The 17,456-nt window shown below is 46.3% G+C and overlaps 1 protein-coding gene and 1 long non-coding RNA gene across 2 annotated transcripts in view; one reads left to right on the top strand and one right to left on the bottom strand.

The window, feature by feature from the left end:
• SHPK (sedoheptulokinase) overlaps positions 1 to 17,456 on the top strand; it is a 52,783-nt gene that overhangs the window by 26,356 nt on the left and 8,971 nt on the right. Inside the window, exons 3-5 of the mRNA XM_075333146.1 lie at positions 3,268 to 3,451; positions 6,991 to 7,143; positions 15,079 to 15,254. Coding sequence (XP_075189261.1) covers positions 3,268 to 3,451; positions 6,991 to 7,143; positions 15,079 to 15,254 — 513 coding nt within the window. The remainder of the gene's footprint in view (positions 1 to 3,267; positions 3,452 to 6,990; positions 7,144 to 15,078; positions 15,255 to 17,456) is intronic.
• Positions 8,391 to 9,411, bottom strand: LOC142283725 (uncharacterized). Its single transcript, XR_012745331.1, has 3 exons — positions 9,246 to 9,411; positions 8,905 to 9,028; positions 8,391 to 8,789 (listed from the first exon to the last, which is right to left on the bottom strand). It is a non-coding gene; the product is annotated as an uncharacterized LOC142283725 (long non-coding RNA).

Below are 17,456 nucleotides of genomic sequence, written 5' to 3'. Positions count from 1 at the left end.
GTTATAGTATGGGGCAGGTCAGATCTGCTATTTAAAAAAAAAAATTCTCATACTGAGTCAGCATAAGAAAACAATCGCTTCATACTGCGATTGGCAGTGTATCTTGGATGGCGCAAACTCATACAGGTCTATGGGTGTGTGTGAACATTGGACTGCACTCAGATGACATCGGGTGAAGGCAGGGAAAGAAAACTTGGGAAATGCAGGGGTCCGAAAGCCTCTTACATGCATTTTTTTTTTTTTTTTTTTTTACAGGAATAAAGACCAATCCCCGAATAAAGTGACTTGTTACGCTTTTAACTTGTTACGCAGCCAGCTTCACCCAGCTTTTACTTATAGATTCTTTCCTCTAGGGTGCGCTCTTACCTCATTGTGAGCAACCAGACTCCAGCAAGAGGCTGCACAGATGAGCCGCCAAGAGCCGACTCATCTCCCTTAAGCCGACTGTACATAACTGTACATAACTACATACATAATTGTACATAACTGTACATAATAATACATTTCCAGTAACCCCTTATGCTATAGAGCATTTTCAGTCAGTCTTAATGTCAATGAATGCGTTAAAAGGTTAATCTCATTTTCCAAGATCTTATCCCAATACGTAGTAGGTGTAGTAATAATATTAGCAAATAACTCTAATTAAAAATGTGTATAGTTTTCCTGATAAAGCCATGTCTCTTACCTCATGTGCAGGGCATTGAACCTTAGGTATCCATGGTTACGACCACTCATATAGTGAAAATTAGTTAGTTGCTCATGGCTGTAACCATAGATACCTAAGGTCCTGCAATGCCCTGCACATGAGGAGAGGGATATAGTTAATCAGGAGAACTATACTACATTTCTAATGGTATGTATTTGCTATTATTATTATTACACCTACTACATGGGAATACCACTTAAGGCCATGTGCGCACTTACCGGATTTTGCCGCGGATTTTCCGCGGATTTGCTGCATGTTTCGCTGCAGAAAATGTTCATAACATCTCTGCAGTGAATCACCAGCAAATCCTATGGAGAAAAAAAATCCTGTGCGCACTGGGCGGAATTTGACAGCTGCATGTTTTGCTGCGGGAATCCCGCAGCAAAAACAAGTGCATGTCACTTCTTTTCCGCACATCGCTGCGGGATTTCACTCCATTGACTCCAATGTTAATCATGAAATCCCGCAGGGAATAACGCAGGCAGCAAATTCTGTGCGGTTCACTGCGTTTTCCTGCGTTATTCCCTGCGGTATTTCGCGGTTTACCTCCGGTAATGTACATCACTGTCTGCGGTTTTGCAGGGAAGTGATGTCATTACAGGAAGAGGAAGCCGTGCAGAGAGTAAACAAACACAGACATCACAGACACACAGACATCACAGACAGAACACAGACACATAGAACACACATAGAAAGAAAACGGAAATATAGAAAACAAAGAACGTGGGCTCCGCTGTATATTTACCGTCCAGCAGGTAAGCACACAGCGGCGGCCCGGTATTCTCAGGCTGGGGAGGGAGAGGGGCAGGGTTAATGTTCCCCGCCTCACTCCCCCTCCGGCAGCCGAGAATATCAGCCGCAGCTGCCCCGGGACTGTCGCATGCATTATGCGGCAGCACCAGGAGTGTCCTCGGCTCTTCCTGCCGCCGTGTAGCAGTGGCGGTCAGGGTAATAAGGGGTTAATGGTGGTGGATCACCGCCATTAACCCCAGGCTTGATCATGGCACCGTCTATGTGACAGCTGACATGATCAACCCGTAAGTAAAGTGAAAAAAACACAGACACCGAAAAATCCTTTATTTTAAATAAAACCAACAAGCCTCGTTAACCCTTTTATTAACCCCACACGCACCAAAGCTCCGGCGTAATCCACACAGCTCCGGCATAATCCACAGGTCCTGCGCTGCTGACATCCAGCCGCGATGTGTCACAGACACAGCGCTGAATGAATGCAGCAGACAGCAGAGGTAATTACCGGTCATTTCCCACGGCCGGTAATGTGAACTCACTGCCGACCGTGGGAAATGCAGCGATCTGTCCTCTATCTATCCCTCTATCTGTCTGTCTATCTATCTATCTGTCTATCTATCTATTCTTCTGTCTATCTATCTACTATCTCAGAATTAAATGACTTTTATTTTTTTTTTTTCAATGTGCTTTATTGCATTGAATGCAATAAAGCACATCCCAACCCGCACGCGGCAAAACCGCGGCAATACCGCGAACAATACCGCGGTCAAATCGCGGCAAACCGCATGCGGTTTTCGGGTGCGGTTTGCCGCGTTTTTTTACCGCGGGTGCGGTAATCTTTGAGAGCCTGCGGAATTTTCTCAAGAAAATTCCATTTCCCAGTGCGCACATGGCCTAAAGGAGTTGTCCGACATAAACAACCAAGCTAATCTGTGCTGTATTTTAATATAAATCACCCCTACATTTATTTTTTTTGTTTTCTGACTTTTGTTCCTCTTGAATTATCACTTTATTCTCTGCACACTTTGTTTACATGCAGCTCAACCAAACATGACATCTTCCTGTTAGTGTGTGTCGGTCGCGAACGATCCGACACAAAGATCCGGCTCCCTGCTGTGACTGACAGGAGCCGGATCACCAGGCAGAGCAACTGAAATCTCTAAACGGCTCTCACTGGGCGTAAAACTCCGGTGTTCAGTGGATGAAACTCCACCCACCTGAACAAAACTCCACCCACCTGAACGAAACCACGCCCCCTCAACAATCTAATTGGTCTGTTGTAAGTGGGCGGGGGTTAGCCATGGGTGGGGCGGGGTTTTAGCAGCGTTACTATAACCTGAGGTGAACACATATTTAATAGAGAACCAAGAATGATCCGAAACAGCCGACTCTTTTTGGTGAGCAGAGCCATGGGAACCGGATCACCAAAAAGAGCCGCACTGCCCATGACTAGTGGGGAGGGGGCAGGGAAGGATGAGAGGGACGCGGGCTCATCGCACGGTACCTGGTCGGCTGCAGGGCGGCAACATGACGTCGGCTGTGATGCCCATCAACAAGGTCCTGCCCCTGTTGACATATCATGACAGGAAGCAGCAAAATCCCGGCAGGAGCGGTCACATGACCACTCTGAGCCGGGGGAGAGGGGCTGACAGCAGGGCAGGTAAGTGGTCTCTATCTACTTACCTTCCCCAATGTAGCCCAATAGTGAAATAACAAAGAATAAGTAAAATAAGCCGGATAACCCCTTTAAAGTTCTGAAGCAATGGTGCACCTCTGCAATTAGGAAAAGATTTATGCTTGTTTTTTTCTAGGATGCCATTGGATTAACAGCGAGAATCTCAGGGTCTTTGAGCCAAAAGACGTCAGCTGCCTAGTCACCTGGGAAGATGGACGATGTACCTCAGATTTCTTATCCTCCTTACCTAAGCCACATTCGCACCTTAACATGGCATCAGGCTTTGGCTGCGCTACTATATTCTGGTATTTAAAGAACAGGTAAAATATACAATTAGATGGAAAAGACTCTAAATTTTAAAGATGTATCAAAAGGCAATAACTATCAGCAGGATATTATCACTAGAGGACTAGTAAACCTGCGGTCATGTAGTCCTCCATATTCATAAGCTCTGTATAACCCCACACACACAACTTTCTGCCTAGGCACAGTGTACACAGAAAGCTGCCAATCAGTGATGTAAGAGGGTTATACAGAACTTAGCATTCAGAAAAATGCTAGACCTGCACCTGAGAAAGTGTGATTAAAATCAAAACTACAGCAAGCAGCTCAGTAAGTGACACATTGCTGGAATCAGGATCTCCGCCCCTACATTATGCTGCTCTCAGATGGGGGAGCAAAAATCGGGGGAGTTTCTTTCTAAAGGAAGACGCTACTTTTAAACAAGGTTTTAAATTGCATTGGACATAAAATGCTGCTTTACTTTCATTATCTTGGAGTAATTAATTTTTTTTGGGGGGGTGAGTGGAAGTAGAATGATTGATTTTATTATTGTATCATTGTTTTATTTCTTGTAGCAAAACATATAAATCTTAGAAGGACTAATATTGGGGGATCATCAGTGTAATATCCGTAAGAGTGTGATCTCACCACTATACAAGACGGCCGGTCACATGCAGCTTCCTTTGTGTCCTAAAGCCAAATCCCAGAAATACTCTGGACTGTGGCTGTGTCACATGCATTTAAAGCCCCATACTGGTAGGGGGTTTTCATCCCTTGTTAGGGATCAGATATGTGAGTGTATTAACTATAGTAACATACTGTAATTTTCGTTTCATAAGACACACCCAAAATTTAGAGGAAAAAAAAAAGGTGTCCACCTTATAATCTGGTGGTGTCTTACCGGGAGGAGGGGCGGTGGCAGAGCAGGGTCACAGGCGGCAGGGTCGGTGGGGGAGTAGGGAGATGCAGCTGGTGTCCCAGATGCTCGCTGCGGGTGCTTGTGAGGCAGGGAACATCCAGAAGCTGTCAAAGAAACGATGCCCGGAGTTGACGTGTGCGCAGATTGAGGTATCGGCTAAATGACAAGCCAAGATTTCATCTGCGCACGCGCCACCTTCTGGCACCATTTACCTTAAGTCCGCTACTGGGAGATCAATGGGCTAGAGGCGGCGCGTGCGCAGAGGAGATCTTGAGCTGAGAGTGCCAGCTGCGCACACGCCGACTCTGGCCGCCATTATTTGAAGCCCGCACCACTGACATTTTCAAGATGGCCCCTGGCTCACCGCGGCTGCCCGCAGCATTGCCCTGCCTCCTGTGACCAATCTCCACCACCTCCTGGTAAACTACATTCAGATTATAAGACGCACCCCTCATTTTCCTCCTAAATTTTTTGGGAGGAAAAGTGCATCTTATAATCCCAAAAATACGATACTCACTGGTCAACTCTTTCACCTGTTTTCAGCCCCTCTGGTCACTCCAGCACCACTTAATGGCTCTTGTAAGACGCCGGATGGCTATGTGTTTCAGAAGCCCCTAGGTACTAGGCCTAGGGTAGTAGGGCATGAGCTGTTCCTAGGTATTAGGGCTAAGGGCGCTGTTCCTGGGGTGTATATCCCACACAAGCTCCCCCCCAGCATTGCCTACACCTTATATTTCACTACAGGCATCCACATCGCATTATATAACCCCAAAATCCCACCACAGGCATCAGGTATCCCCCCAGCATTGTACACCAAATCTTACCACAGGCATCCCTCTCCAACATTACGGCATATGCTCCTCAAAATCCCACCACAGGCATCCCCCAAGCAAAGCACACACCCCAAATTACCACCACAGGCATCTCCACAGCATTATAGACCCCCCCCCCCAATCCCACTACAGTTATCCCCCAGCATTGAACACCTCCACAAATCCCACTGCACGCATATCTACATTATACACACCAGAAAATCCTATCACAGTCATCCACCAGCTTTGCACCCCCCCCCAAATCCCAACACAGATATCCCCCAGAATCACACACCCCCTAATATCCCATCAAAGCGCCCCGCCTCCCCGCATTGCACGCACTCCAAATTCTATCACAGACATCATCAACCCCCAAACTTTCACCTCAGGCATACTCACAGCATTATAGACTTAAGGCTACTTTACATGCTGCAATATCGGTCCCGATATCGCTAGCGTGGGTACCCGCCCCCATCTGTTGTGTGACACGGGCAAATCGCTGCCCGTGCCGCACAACATCGCCCGGACCCGTCACACTACTTACCTGCCCGGCGACGTCGCTGTGACCGGCGAACCGCCTCCTTTCTAAGGTGGCGGTCCGTGCGGCGTCACAGCGACGTCACTGAGCGGCCGCCCAATAGAAGTGGAGGGGCGGAGATGAGTGGCCGGAACATCCCGCCCACCTCCTTCCTTCCTCATAGCGACCGGGAGGCAGGTAAGGAGAGGTTCCTCGTTCCTGCGGCGTCACACATAGCGATGTGTGCTGCCGCAGGAGCGACGAACTACATCGCTACTGCTGCAGTAACGATAATCGAGAATGGACCCCCATGTCACCGATTTTGCACGTTTTTGCAACGATGCAAAATCGCTCATCGGTGTCACACGCAGCAACATCGCTAATGCGGCCGGATGTGCATCACAAATTCCGTGACCCCAACGACTCCGCATTAGCGATATCGCAGCGTGTAAAGCCCCCTTTACAAAATCCCACCACAGATAAACCCCACAATTCCCAAAGGCATCCTCCTGTATTATAGACCTACAAAATCCCACCACAAGCATCCCCCTGGCATTTTAGACTCCCTAAACCCCACCACAGGTATAAACGCAGCAGTATAGACCCCCGAAAGCCCTCCATCTTTTGCCCTTTTTCACCTGCAGCTTCTCAATGATGCAGTGACAAGGTGTAAAGATGGGGAGCGCCCGTCTTATCTCTCCTGAGTCCCAGCCACTCCGTCAAATGGTGCGCTAGGCTCCATGTTACGCTGACCATTAGTGATCGAAATGACGTCACACCTACGGTAGCCCACTCATTGAAGCATCTACCATTTGTCCTGCATATGGCAGCCTCTTTAGCGCATGCGCAGTACAAGGTGGCAGAAAATTTCATAAATCAAAGACAGTGCTTTTTTTCTGCCTGTCACTATGGACTGCAGAGAAACGCACCCGGGTTTTACTGGCAACCCAGCTCACGGGCCACATAAAATGATGTGCAGGGCCTTGACTTTGCCACGCCTGGTCTATGGGGTATGGGAGCCTCCCAACTATCGCCTCATGTGGGATAACTCCCAATACTTCTTGCTACAGGAGAGGAGCTGCCATCTTGTCGGGTAGCTTTTTGCTCTACTCTTCCCATTATGAGTATCCATGTGTTCAGGGGTCAGGAGTTGTCAGCCACCGCAATCCTTCAGGGAAGTTCTTACTAGATTAATAAGACATATTATAAAATGGTGATCAATGATTTTTGGCTCTCCTAATCTCTTTTGGAAAATAGGAACAAAGCTGTGGATTGGTATTATCCCAATTGTCTCTCTTTTTCTGACTTGTCCCTTTATGTGTTGTACAGGCCAGATTTCCTCCAGCAATATGACGCCGCTGGTACAATCCAGGACTATGTTGTCTCTATGCTGTGCGGCCTCCAGAAACCAGTGATGTCTGCGCACAACGCCGCTAGTTGGGGCTATTTTAATACCAGGACCAAAACCTGGAACACAGATATGTAAGTAGTGTCTCCAATCTTATAGGTTTTCATCTGACAGCTTCCTGTGTCTGCAGATTTTTGCTTTCAGCACATCTCAGAGAGTGATTGTACAGCAATCATCCTCCAATGCCAGAGATTGTATGTGCTAGAAACAACAACGTGCAAGACACAGCAGAAGATGAATTACTTTATACTTGAAATCAATCAAGACATTTCTCCTAATTAAGAAAATGCCGTATATATGAGTGTAATTACTTTTAGAAATGGCACTGTGAGATATTTGGTGCAATCAATACGGACTGGTTCGGTACGAGTTCTGTGCGTTTACTGTGGCCACCATGTAACCCACAATGCCATGATGACACCCCTATGAAGTAAAGGCCGCTTTACACGCAGCGACATCGCTAACAAGATATCGTTTGGGTCATGGAATTCGTGACGCACATCTGGCCTCATTAGCGTCGTCGTTGCGTGTGACACTTACCAGCGACTGCTAATGATCCAAAAAATGCCAAAAATCGTTGGCAGCCCAGTGTTCTGTCACGTGACCAGCTTTCCAGGACCTCGCTTTCCTGGATGGACATCGCGAGCTAGCAGGCTGGAACAACACTAACACTATACTCCCGTCTTACACCTTGGTTGTGCAAGGGCTGCACAACCACACCAGGTGAGCAGTTTCTATTATTCTACTCACGGCTATCTCCCAGACCCTTCACATGCGCTCCTTTTTTTAATTTTATATTCAAAAATCGTTGATCATTCGTTTCACAAAAATCGTTGCTCGTTTGGTACACAGGTTGTTCATCATTCCTGAGGCAGCACACATCGCTACGTGTGACACCCCGGGAACGACGAACAACAGCGTACCTGCGTCCTCCGGCAACGAGGTGGGAGTGACGTTCATGCGGCTGCTCTCCGCCCCTCCGCTTCTATTGGCGGGCCGCTGTGTGACATCGCTGTGATGCCGCACGAACCTCCCCCTTAAAAAGAGGTTGTTCGCCGACCACAGCGACGTCGCTGGGAAGGTAAGTTCGTGTGACGCGTACTAGCGATATTGTTCGCCCCGGGCAGCGATTTGCCCATGACGTACAAACAGTGGGGGGCGGGTGAGATCGCTAGCAATGTCGCAGTGTGTAAAGCGGCCTTTAGAGTTCACTATAACAATGCAAAATGTCATGTTGAAGACTAACAGAAAACTAATTTAGGTGGTGAATAAATCACAAAGAAACACATATATTGTAACTCGTAAGTCTTTAATACCGGGAGTAAGACATGAGCGTGGTGTAATTTAGGGGATGCACCTTGAGCTTGGGTCCAGTCAGATGCCACATGTGTTTAGGCTTTACTGGATGTGGGGGATGGGGGAGGAGGTAGAACATCGAGACTCCACTGGAGTAGAGAAGACATGTCTGCAGGACGAGGGCATTACCGGGGAGAAGCTGCTTCTGGTGATGATGGGTTCTATAGAAAAACCTCACTTGTATGAGATCGCATGTCTGGAGACATCAGCATCAGCCGGTAATATGATTAATGGGGGCAGTAAGACTTTGGATATGAAACCAAGAGAGGTAGTCCATATTAAAAAAATTGGGTCGATAGCCCTGTAAATCGCTGCATGTGCAGGTTCCTGCTGCTGCTATGTTTCTTCTGGATCCAGGCAAATTCTGCAATAAAAACAAAGTACCGTATTTTTTGGAATATAAGACGCACTTTTCCTCACAAAAATTTGTAGGATTAGTTTCTGATGTCAGTGTAATAGACAAAGTGAGTACAACATACGTGCAGAAACAAAGGAAGGCGAAGAAAATGATGAGGAATGGCAGGCCAGCAATGACCGCTCTGGGGGCGTTCTGCACACGTTCACGCCATTCCTGCAGATCTGATGACAGAGATCTCTGGATCCCTACAATAAACAGTATTCACGTCACTATTAGGTAAAGCTGACGGCCACAGGAATACACTGAGTTGTGTGCGGAGTTCCCATAATGCAATTGGCAAATTTTCTTTTTTTACATTAGAATAAAACCAAGTTCCTGGAGTAAAAACTACTTCCTAGAATGTATATAAACCGGACAGACATCGATCCAGAATGACATGGCGGACACATGGCGGACACTTACTCACTACTTTCTGTTCCTCTTCCGTCTCACTCTCAGGCTCCATGTCATGTGGGGGTAATGAGCGGCACACAACACGTGACATCCAAACAATCATCAACAAAAGCTGAAGCATTGTTCTTTCCAGTAACGGCAAAAGTGACTGTCGCTCTGTTCCTCCACAATCACATCTACATCTCCTGAGCACTGGCCACTTGGCTAGAACCCAGTGATGTCACATTGTTACTACATCACCCACCTGTGACCTATGACATATAACCTCTCACATTGCAGCAATGATAAATATTAATCATTAGTTGTATGATTTTTAATGGGAATAGTTATTATAATATGCGTGCTAGAGAAGTATCAATAATTTGTATGCATTTATTAAAGGGGTTATCCGGCTTATTTTTCCTTTTTTTTTGTCTTTTCACTATTGGGCTACATTGGGGCAGGTAAGTAGATGGTGACTACCTACCTGCCCTGCTTTCAGCCCCTCTCCCCCGGCTTAAGTGTTCATGTGACCGCTCCTGCCGGGATTTTACTGCTTCTTGTGACGTCACGTCAACAGGGGCAGGACCTTGTTGACGGGTAACACAGCAGACTTCATGTTGCCGCCCTGCTGGGCAGGTACAGTGCATGCAGTCCCCCCTTTCTTGCACCCTCCCACACATTCCGTAGTGCTGTGGTCTCAAAGACTCTGCTCGTAGGCCGCATGACTGATGCTGCTTGCGGCAGGCAGGCCACGGCTGTTCGCTGCCTGTGCTGGGGCCACACAGTCAGCGCCTTATATCAGAGGACAGATTTCCGGGTGCTGCGCAGGGACGAGCTCTGTATACAGCTACTGCAATGATCAGCCGCCGGCCTATCAGAGGCCAGCAGCTGATCACTGGAGAAGCTGTATAGAGAGCTCGTCCCTGCGCAGCGCCTGGGAATCTGTCCTCTGATATAACGAGCTGTCAGCTTTATATCGGCAGTGTTCAAGCAGGAAATACGCCACCAAGGGAACGAGGACAAGTGAGAAGAATTTTTGTTTTTTGGGGTTTTTTTTTTTGCTTGTGTGAAGAATGGCACAACAGGGGACACTACTACAGGATAAAGCATTACTACAAGAAGAGGACCAGGAAAGGGGACATTACTATAAGAAGACGACCAGGAAAGGGGAGATTACTATAAGAGGAGACCAGGAAAGGGGACATTACTACAAGAAGAGGACTAGGAATGGGAACATTACTACAGGATGGGGCACATTACTATATTATGGGGACAAGGATGGGCACATTACTATATGATGGCCACAAAGATTAGGGACATATCTATATTATGGGGACAGGGATGGACACCTTATTATATTATGGGGACAGGGATGTGCACATTACTATATTATGGGGACAAGGATGGCTACATTATATGTGCGGTGGATGTGAGGTGATTGTGCTGTCACAGATGAGAGGTATCACTGCTCTGTGTTTCCAATGCTGGAGCCATCAGAGCTGGGCAGAATACTGACAGCCAATGAGTGTGCAGAGGGAGGGCTGGACAGTGAGGCCGGGCGGTGCCAGCTCTGACTGTGAGGTTTGGCAAACCAAGAAAGAAAAAAATCAAGTTTGCTTGACCTGCAGGTAAATAAAGTGTCTGCAGAGAATAAAGTGATAATTCACAAAGAACAAACGTTAGAAAACCCCAAAAAATAATGTAGGAATGTTTTAGATGACAATACAATACAGCACAAATTACCTTAAAAAAAAATGGCGTTTATGTTGGACAACTTATTTAAGTGTAAGTATGTAAAAGTGTAGGTATATTCAAAGTATTAAATATCCAGAGTGTGGGGGGGGGGGGGGCACAACGTGCAGCTGAGGGGAATTTGCTGTCCCCTTTGCAATTTTGAGTGGTCCCCAGAAACTCACACCCCCAGTACCTAAGAGAGGAAGATATGATTGTCTCTTCTAGTTTATGACGGACATGAAATCCTTTGTTGTTGCTATAACTCCTATTGACTACAATGTACACATCCAAGCTTATGGAATGGAAATGAAACCCCCATTTATCATATATTTATGGCATATACTGTCTTTATGTCTCAAATGAAATGACCCAGTAACATTTTATTTTGGCTTTTGGGAGTGGTACAATCTGACAATGCCCCTGCACAAATATAAAGTTGCACTGTTGGCTCTAGGGGAAATCCATCAAATACATTACTGCAGAAAACTGACATCAAATAGTTGTACATTTTTGGCAACACAAAGTTACACAGGAATTTTGAGGCTTTTTACACCAGTGACCTTTCGGAAGTAATTTAATGTTAGTGGGGAGAACATGGGGTAAATTATATGAGAAATGTACTGTAGTCTATTACTTTGGCACAGGAGCAGCTGAAAAATACTGCACATTTATTAAGAGGTGTATTCATCTTGGTGTGTATTCCCAGCCAATACATCTTTCTTGGTCGCTTCATTGGGGGACACAATCAGAGGCAGGCATGGGTCAGAAAGGTCGTAGCCTTGTGTAGGTTAGGGTAGGTGCTAACCTCTTTTTTTGTGCTCCCCACCAAGATCAGCTTTAAAATGTCCCATGGTTCTTGTGTCCCCGAAGCGACTGAGAAATTAACATTTTGGTACTTACCGTAAAATCAATTTCGTAGTCATCATTGGGGGACACAGCACCCGCCCTTTGTTGCCTGTTCGTGGGGGCATTTAAGTTGGCTTTACTCTAAAGGACCTGTCTCACACCGAGATAAATCTGCGGCAGATCTGTGGTTGCAGTGAAATTGTGGACAATCAGTGCCAGGTTTGTGGCTGTGTACAAATGGAACAATATGTCCATATTGTCCATTTATCTCTGTGTGTGACGGGGCCTTTAGGCCGGGGCCACACAGGGGACTACTGTGATCCTCGCATGACACTCGGCTCATGCTGGCAGCACAGTGGGAGCCGAGTGTCACTGCGACTGATGTCTGATCTTGCGATCGGACCACAGCTGCGTGGGGCCGGCACAGAGGAGAGGGAGGGATTTACCTCCCTCTCTCCTCCGTTGCTGGCTATTGCCATTCTCGCTCTGCACTCGCAGTACACCGGTGTACTGCGAGTGCAGTGCGATTTTTCTCTCGCCCCATAGACTTGAATGGATACGAGAGAAACAAGGATCGCATTGCGCCCGCACCATGCTGCGATTGTTTTCTTGGTCTGATTAGGGCGGAAAAAATAATTGCTCATGGGTGCTGGCACATAGGCTAATATTGGTCCAAGTGGAATGCGATGTTTTATCACATTCCACTTACTCCGATTTTCATGCCGTGTGTCTTAGGCCTTCGGTTAATTTTACTTTTACTACTTCATGCTTTAGTTGTTGTTCTTCTGCTGCTTTCTCACTAATTAAGAAGGCTTGGTGCTATTTGGCGAGGTATAGTTTGCTGGGGAGTACCCATGTTTGTTAAGAAATATTGTAAATGTCAGCCTCCAGGTGGCAGCAAACTAAGGGGTACTTTACACGCTGCGAGATCGCTACCGATATATCGTCGGGGTCACGTCAGTGACGCACATCCGGCGCCGGTAGCGACATCACAGCGTGTAACACTAATGAGCGACGATCAACGATCTCAAAATCGTTCCAAAATGGTGATCGTTGACACGTCGCTCATTTCCTTAATATCGCTGCTGCCACCGGTACAATGTTGTTCGTCGTTCCTGCGGCACCACACATCGCTATGTGTGACACCGCGGGAGCGCCGAACATCTCCTTACCTGCGTCCACTGGCAATGCAGAAGGAAGGAGGTGGGCGGGATGTTACGTCCCGCTCATCTCCGCCCCTCCGCTTCTATTGGGCGGCCGCTTAGTGACGCCGCAGTGATGTCGTTATGACGCCGAATGCACGTCCCCCTTGAGGGACGGATTGTTCGGCGGTCACAGCGACGTCACTGACCAGGTATGTGCGTGTGACGCTGTCGTAGCTATAATGTTCGCTACGACAGCGAGCACCAAATGTCGCACGGGAGCGGGTGCTATCGCGCTCGAAATCGCTAGCGATGTCGCAGTGTGTAAAGCACCCCTAAGACATGGTTAGCGTGTTCCCAAAGAAGCCTACAATAAGGAGATTTTAATGTGAGTACCAAAAATCTTCATTTTATAAAGGTAATCACTCAGAGTCCTGAATGGCACACTTCACTGATTACAACTCAGTATGGGGATGTATTGCAAAGGGAATGGATCACTCTAGAACAGGGGTGGGAAATTAATTTTCCTGAAAGGCCACGTGAGATACCATAACTGGTGTGGAGGGCCGAACCAATGGGCTGAAATTAATTCTGCACAATATTAATATTAATTATTATTTTAGATCATATTAATTGTGTCACTTAATATTGAGCAGAATTAAGTATGCTGACATCCCCCTATATGTAGTATGAGCACAAACACAGCACTCCCTATATAAAGTATGAGCCCCCACACAGCCCCCCATATATACAGCATGAGTCCTATATACAGTTTAAGCCTCCACATAGTCCCTTACATATAGCATGAGCCTCCACATAACCTTCTATATACAGTATGATCGCACACAGCCCCCCTATATACAGTATGAGCCCCTACATAGCTCCCTACATACAGGATGACTCACCAAACTTCCTATTTACATTATGAGCCCCCTGTGGCTTCCTATATATATTATGAGCCTCACATAGCCTCCTATATATATTATGAGCCCCCGTACCCTCCTATATACTTTGAGCCTCACATAGCCTCCTATATACATTGTGAATCCCCACATAGCCTCCTGTGTACATTATGAGCCCCACATAGCCTCCAAAATACTTTGAGCCCCCACAGAGCCTTCTAAGGTGTATACATTGAGACCCCACTCAACCTGCTATATATATGCAAACATCCCATGCACATGGAAAAAAAACCCACTACATTCTCACATCATTGCCGCTCTGCTCATGTTTCCGGTGCACTTCTGCTCCCCACAGCACACATGATGATGTGACATCATCTCGTCTGCTGTGCCTCACACTGATTGGTGGAAGCGGCTCCTCCTTCACCAGTGTATTCACTGCTGTCTGCATCCTGAGGAGGCAGATAGCGGTAACATCAGACAGCGAGTGGCGGCGGACAGGTGGGGGGCATAGTGCGGCCCGCTTGTCACTGATTTTAGCCCTTCTGCTGTCTCGGTCCGCGGGCTCATCCCTGCTCTAGAACTTGGCAGTTGTGCTCTTCTTACAGATGTATCCACTTTAATCGGACCTTTTCAATGGCTTTTAATATCACTAAATCATGGTATTTAACAAGTTAAAAAGTGCCTGTCACCAGGTCAAGTGACCAGTTGTTGCTCTTGTCTTATTCCACTGCTTTTTTAATATCCGGTTGTATTTTTATGTTGGGGTTTTTTTAGCGTTCCAAGAGATATTGGCCTTTTGTGGTGCTAATTTTTATGGTTTTTACCAAGGGGGGAAGTCTTACAATGCAGTCATACAGAGTAGCCTAAAGACGTGCCCGCAGAGACTCCTCTGAGCCATACCCCTTTGGAAAAGACCCTAAAAATAAAAAGGCCCATATTTCTGGAACTGTAATGCACATTTAACAAAAAAAAAATACCAAAACTACTAATAGTGGAGTAAAAATAATGATAAAATAACGTGACAACTCACCTTATTGAAGTGTTATGTTACAGATTACTACATCTGCAGGTCTAGGTAACCTTCGGGAACCTACTAGCAGTGGTAAAGGCAACCATGTTGATTTTTGTCTACTACTTTCAGAGACTTGGTACGATGTATTTGTATTGTGTTTTATTTTTGTATCTTTTTTATGTTCTCTCTCTTTTTTTTTTTTTTTTTTTTTTTTACATTAGATTAGAAGCAAGCAGTTTTCCTGTACTTCTCCTCCCTAATGTGGTGGACGCAGGGAGTATAGCAGGGAAGACCTCCTATGAGTGGTGCCGGATCTCTCAGGGGACAGAAGTTGGCGTCGCTTTGGGTGATTTCCAGTGTTCAGTTTATAGTTCTCTAAACGAGAGCACGGATGCAGGTACAGCTATATGGCCATCCACCTACTCCGCCGCAGTAAATCTGCAGCATCTTTTAAGATACTCTAGTTTAAACCTGATATAAATAGGTACTAAAAACCTAAAAAGCTTCTGGCGCTCAGAATGTGACAAGCTAAATGCCACCCCGAAAAAAAAAAAATCAGAATTGCTGGCTTTTTGTGTTCATTGCCTCTGCAAAAATATGGAATGAAAAAAGCTATATTCACCCAAAAATGGCAGCGGTGGAAACTGCTGCTTGTTAAACAAAAATAATGTATTTTTTGGATTATAAGACACACTTTTCCTCCCAAAAATTTGGGAGGAAAATGAGTAGTGTGTCTTTATAATGCAAATGTAGTTTACCAGGGTGTGAGGAATGGGCACTGTGCTGGCTGCATTGGGGGCTGTGCTGGCTGCGTTGGGGGCTTTGCTGGCTGCAGTGGGGGCTGTGCTGGCTGTGTTGGGGGCTTTGCTGGCTGCAGTGGGGGCTGTGCTGGCTGCGGTGGGGGATGTGTGGAGTAGGGTAGTGCGGCAGGTGAGATGCTCCATCCGCTGTGCGGCCTTCAAATTATGGCGCTCAGAGTCGGCACATGTGCAGATGGAGCTCCCAGCTTGCGCCACCTCTGGCCCATTGATCTCCCGGAGTTAAGGAAAATGGCCCCGGAAGTGGCGCGTGCGCAGATCAGATCTTGGCTTGTCATTGAGCCAAGAGCTCAATCTGTGTACAGGGCATCATTTCTTTGAAGCCTGCACCGCGGACATAGCATCTGTGACACGCACCGCCCTGCTCCACACAGCCAGCACGGTGTCCACAGCCAGCACTGTCCCAACCACAGGCAGCACAGTTCCCACCACAGCGCCTGCAGGAGCACCCTACTCCAGGACTGCCCCTGCCTCCTGTGACCCCGCTCCACCACCGCTGCTGCCCCCTCCCAATAAGATACCACCAGAGTATAAGACGGATCCCCCTCTTCTTTTTTTTTTTTCTTTTTTTATCTCTAAATTTGGGGTGCGTGTTATAATCCAGTGCGTCTTATAATATGAAACATATGGTATTCCCTTATACAGCTCAGTTGATTGGAAAGTGTTTTACACAAATGGCTGTCAGAGTAACGCCACTCCAAAACAAATGAATTTTATCAAGTAGGGGATTTACGGTACAAAAGTAGTGCCACATAAATTTGGTATCTCAAAACTCGGGATGATCCAGAGAATAAAGTTAACAATTTTTCTGTGCAGCAAATGAAAAGCATAAAATGTCAAAAGTCAACAAAAAATCATCCTGCATTAAACAAACCCTCATACAGCTATGACGAGGAAAAAAATAAAGAAAATCATGGCTCCTGTAATGCATTGCAATTATTAAACAACAAGTGAACATGAGACCCATTTAGGCCTGGTCCATAATGAGGAACTTTAGTAATAAAAGATCGGTGGATCGGTCTTTTTAAACCAGGATATTTTAGTCCACGATTCTGTCAAAAAACATTTGATGAATCTCAGCCTAGGAGCGGCATCCACCGTGGCCCACACAGCACATCCATCATTACATAGATAACCATTGTACTGCCACATTGTCCCTGCAAGGGTCCAAAATGCCGAGAATTGGTCTCCAAGGAAAGAAATATTCTCCTTAGTGTGAAATGAAGTTGAATGTTCCCAATAAGTGGTCATTTGTAGAGTTATTTCTCCTGTGTGATCTAGAGCTGTGATGACTGCTTTTCTGTGGCTTTTGGTAATTATTCTCCTCTGACACGGGGTTAACACTATGATGAATGTTTCCATCAGATTGTCATGAATGTACCCAATAACTGCTAATTACAGCAATGATTTTAACACCCAATCCTAAAAATTCATGAAGACAACTCCTTTTTGGATGAAGCTTGCGCGGCTTCATAAGCCTTTATGGATCAACCTTTATCCCTATAACCAGCACTATAATATAAATGTACATACATTGTGTACAGTACACAACAAAAGTGTGGACACATCTTCTCATCTCTAGAACAACTGTTAAGAGGAGACTTTGGGCAGCAGGCCTTCATGGTAAAATAGCTGCTAGGAAACCACTGCTAAGGACAGGCAACAAGCAGAAGAGACTTGTTTGGGCTAAAGAACACAAGGAATGGACATTAGACCAGTGGAAATCTGTGCTTTGGTCTGGTGAGTCCAAATATGAGATCTTTGGATCCAACCACCGTGTC

The sequence above is a fragment of the Anomaloglossus baeobatrachus genome, chromosome 2 (assembly GCF_048569485.1).
Source record: "Anomaloglossus baeobatrachus isolate aAnoBae1 chromosome 2, aAnoBae1.hap1, whole genome shotgun sequence".
Taxonomy (NCBI): Eukaryota; Metazoa; Chordata; class Amphibia; order Anura; family Aromobatidae; genus Anomaloglossus; species Anomaloglossus baeobatrachus.
Note: the sequence above shows the minus strand (reverse complement) of the source record. Positions and strands in the feature narration are given on the sequence as shown.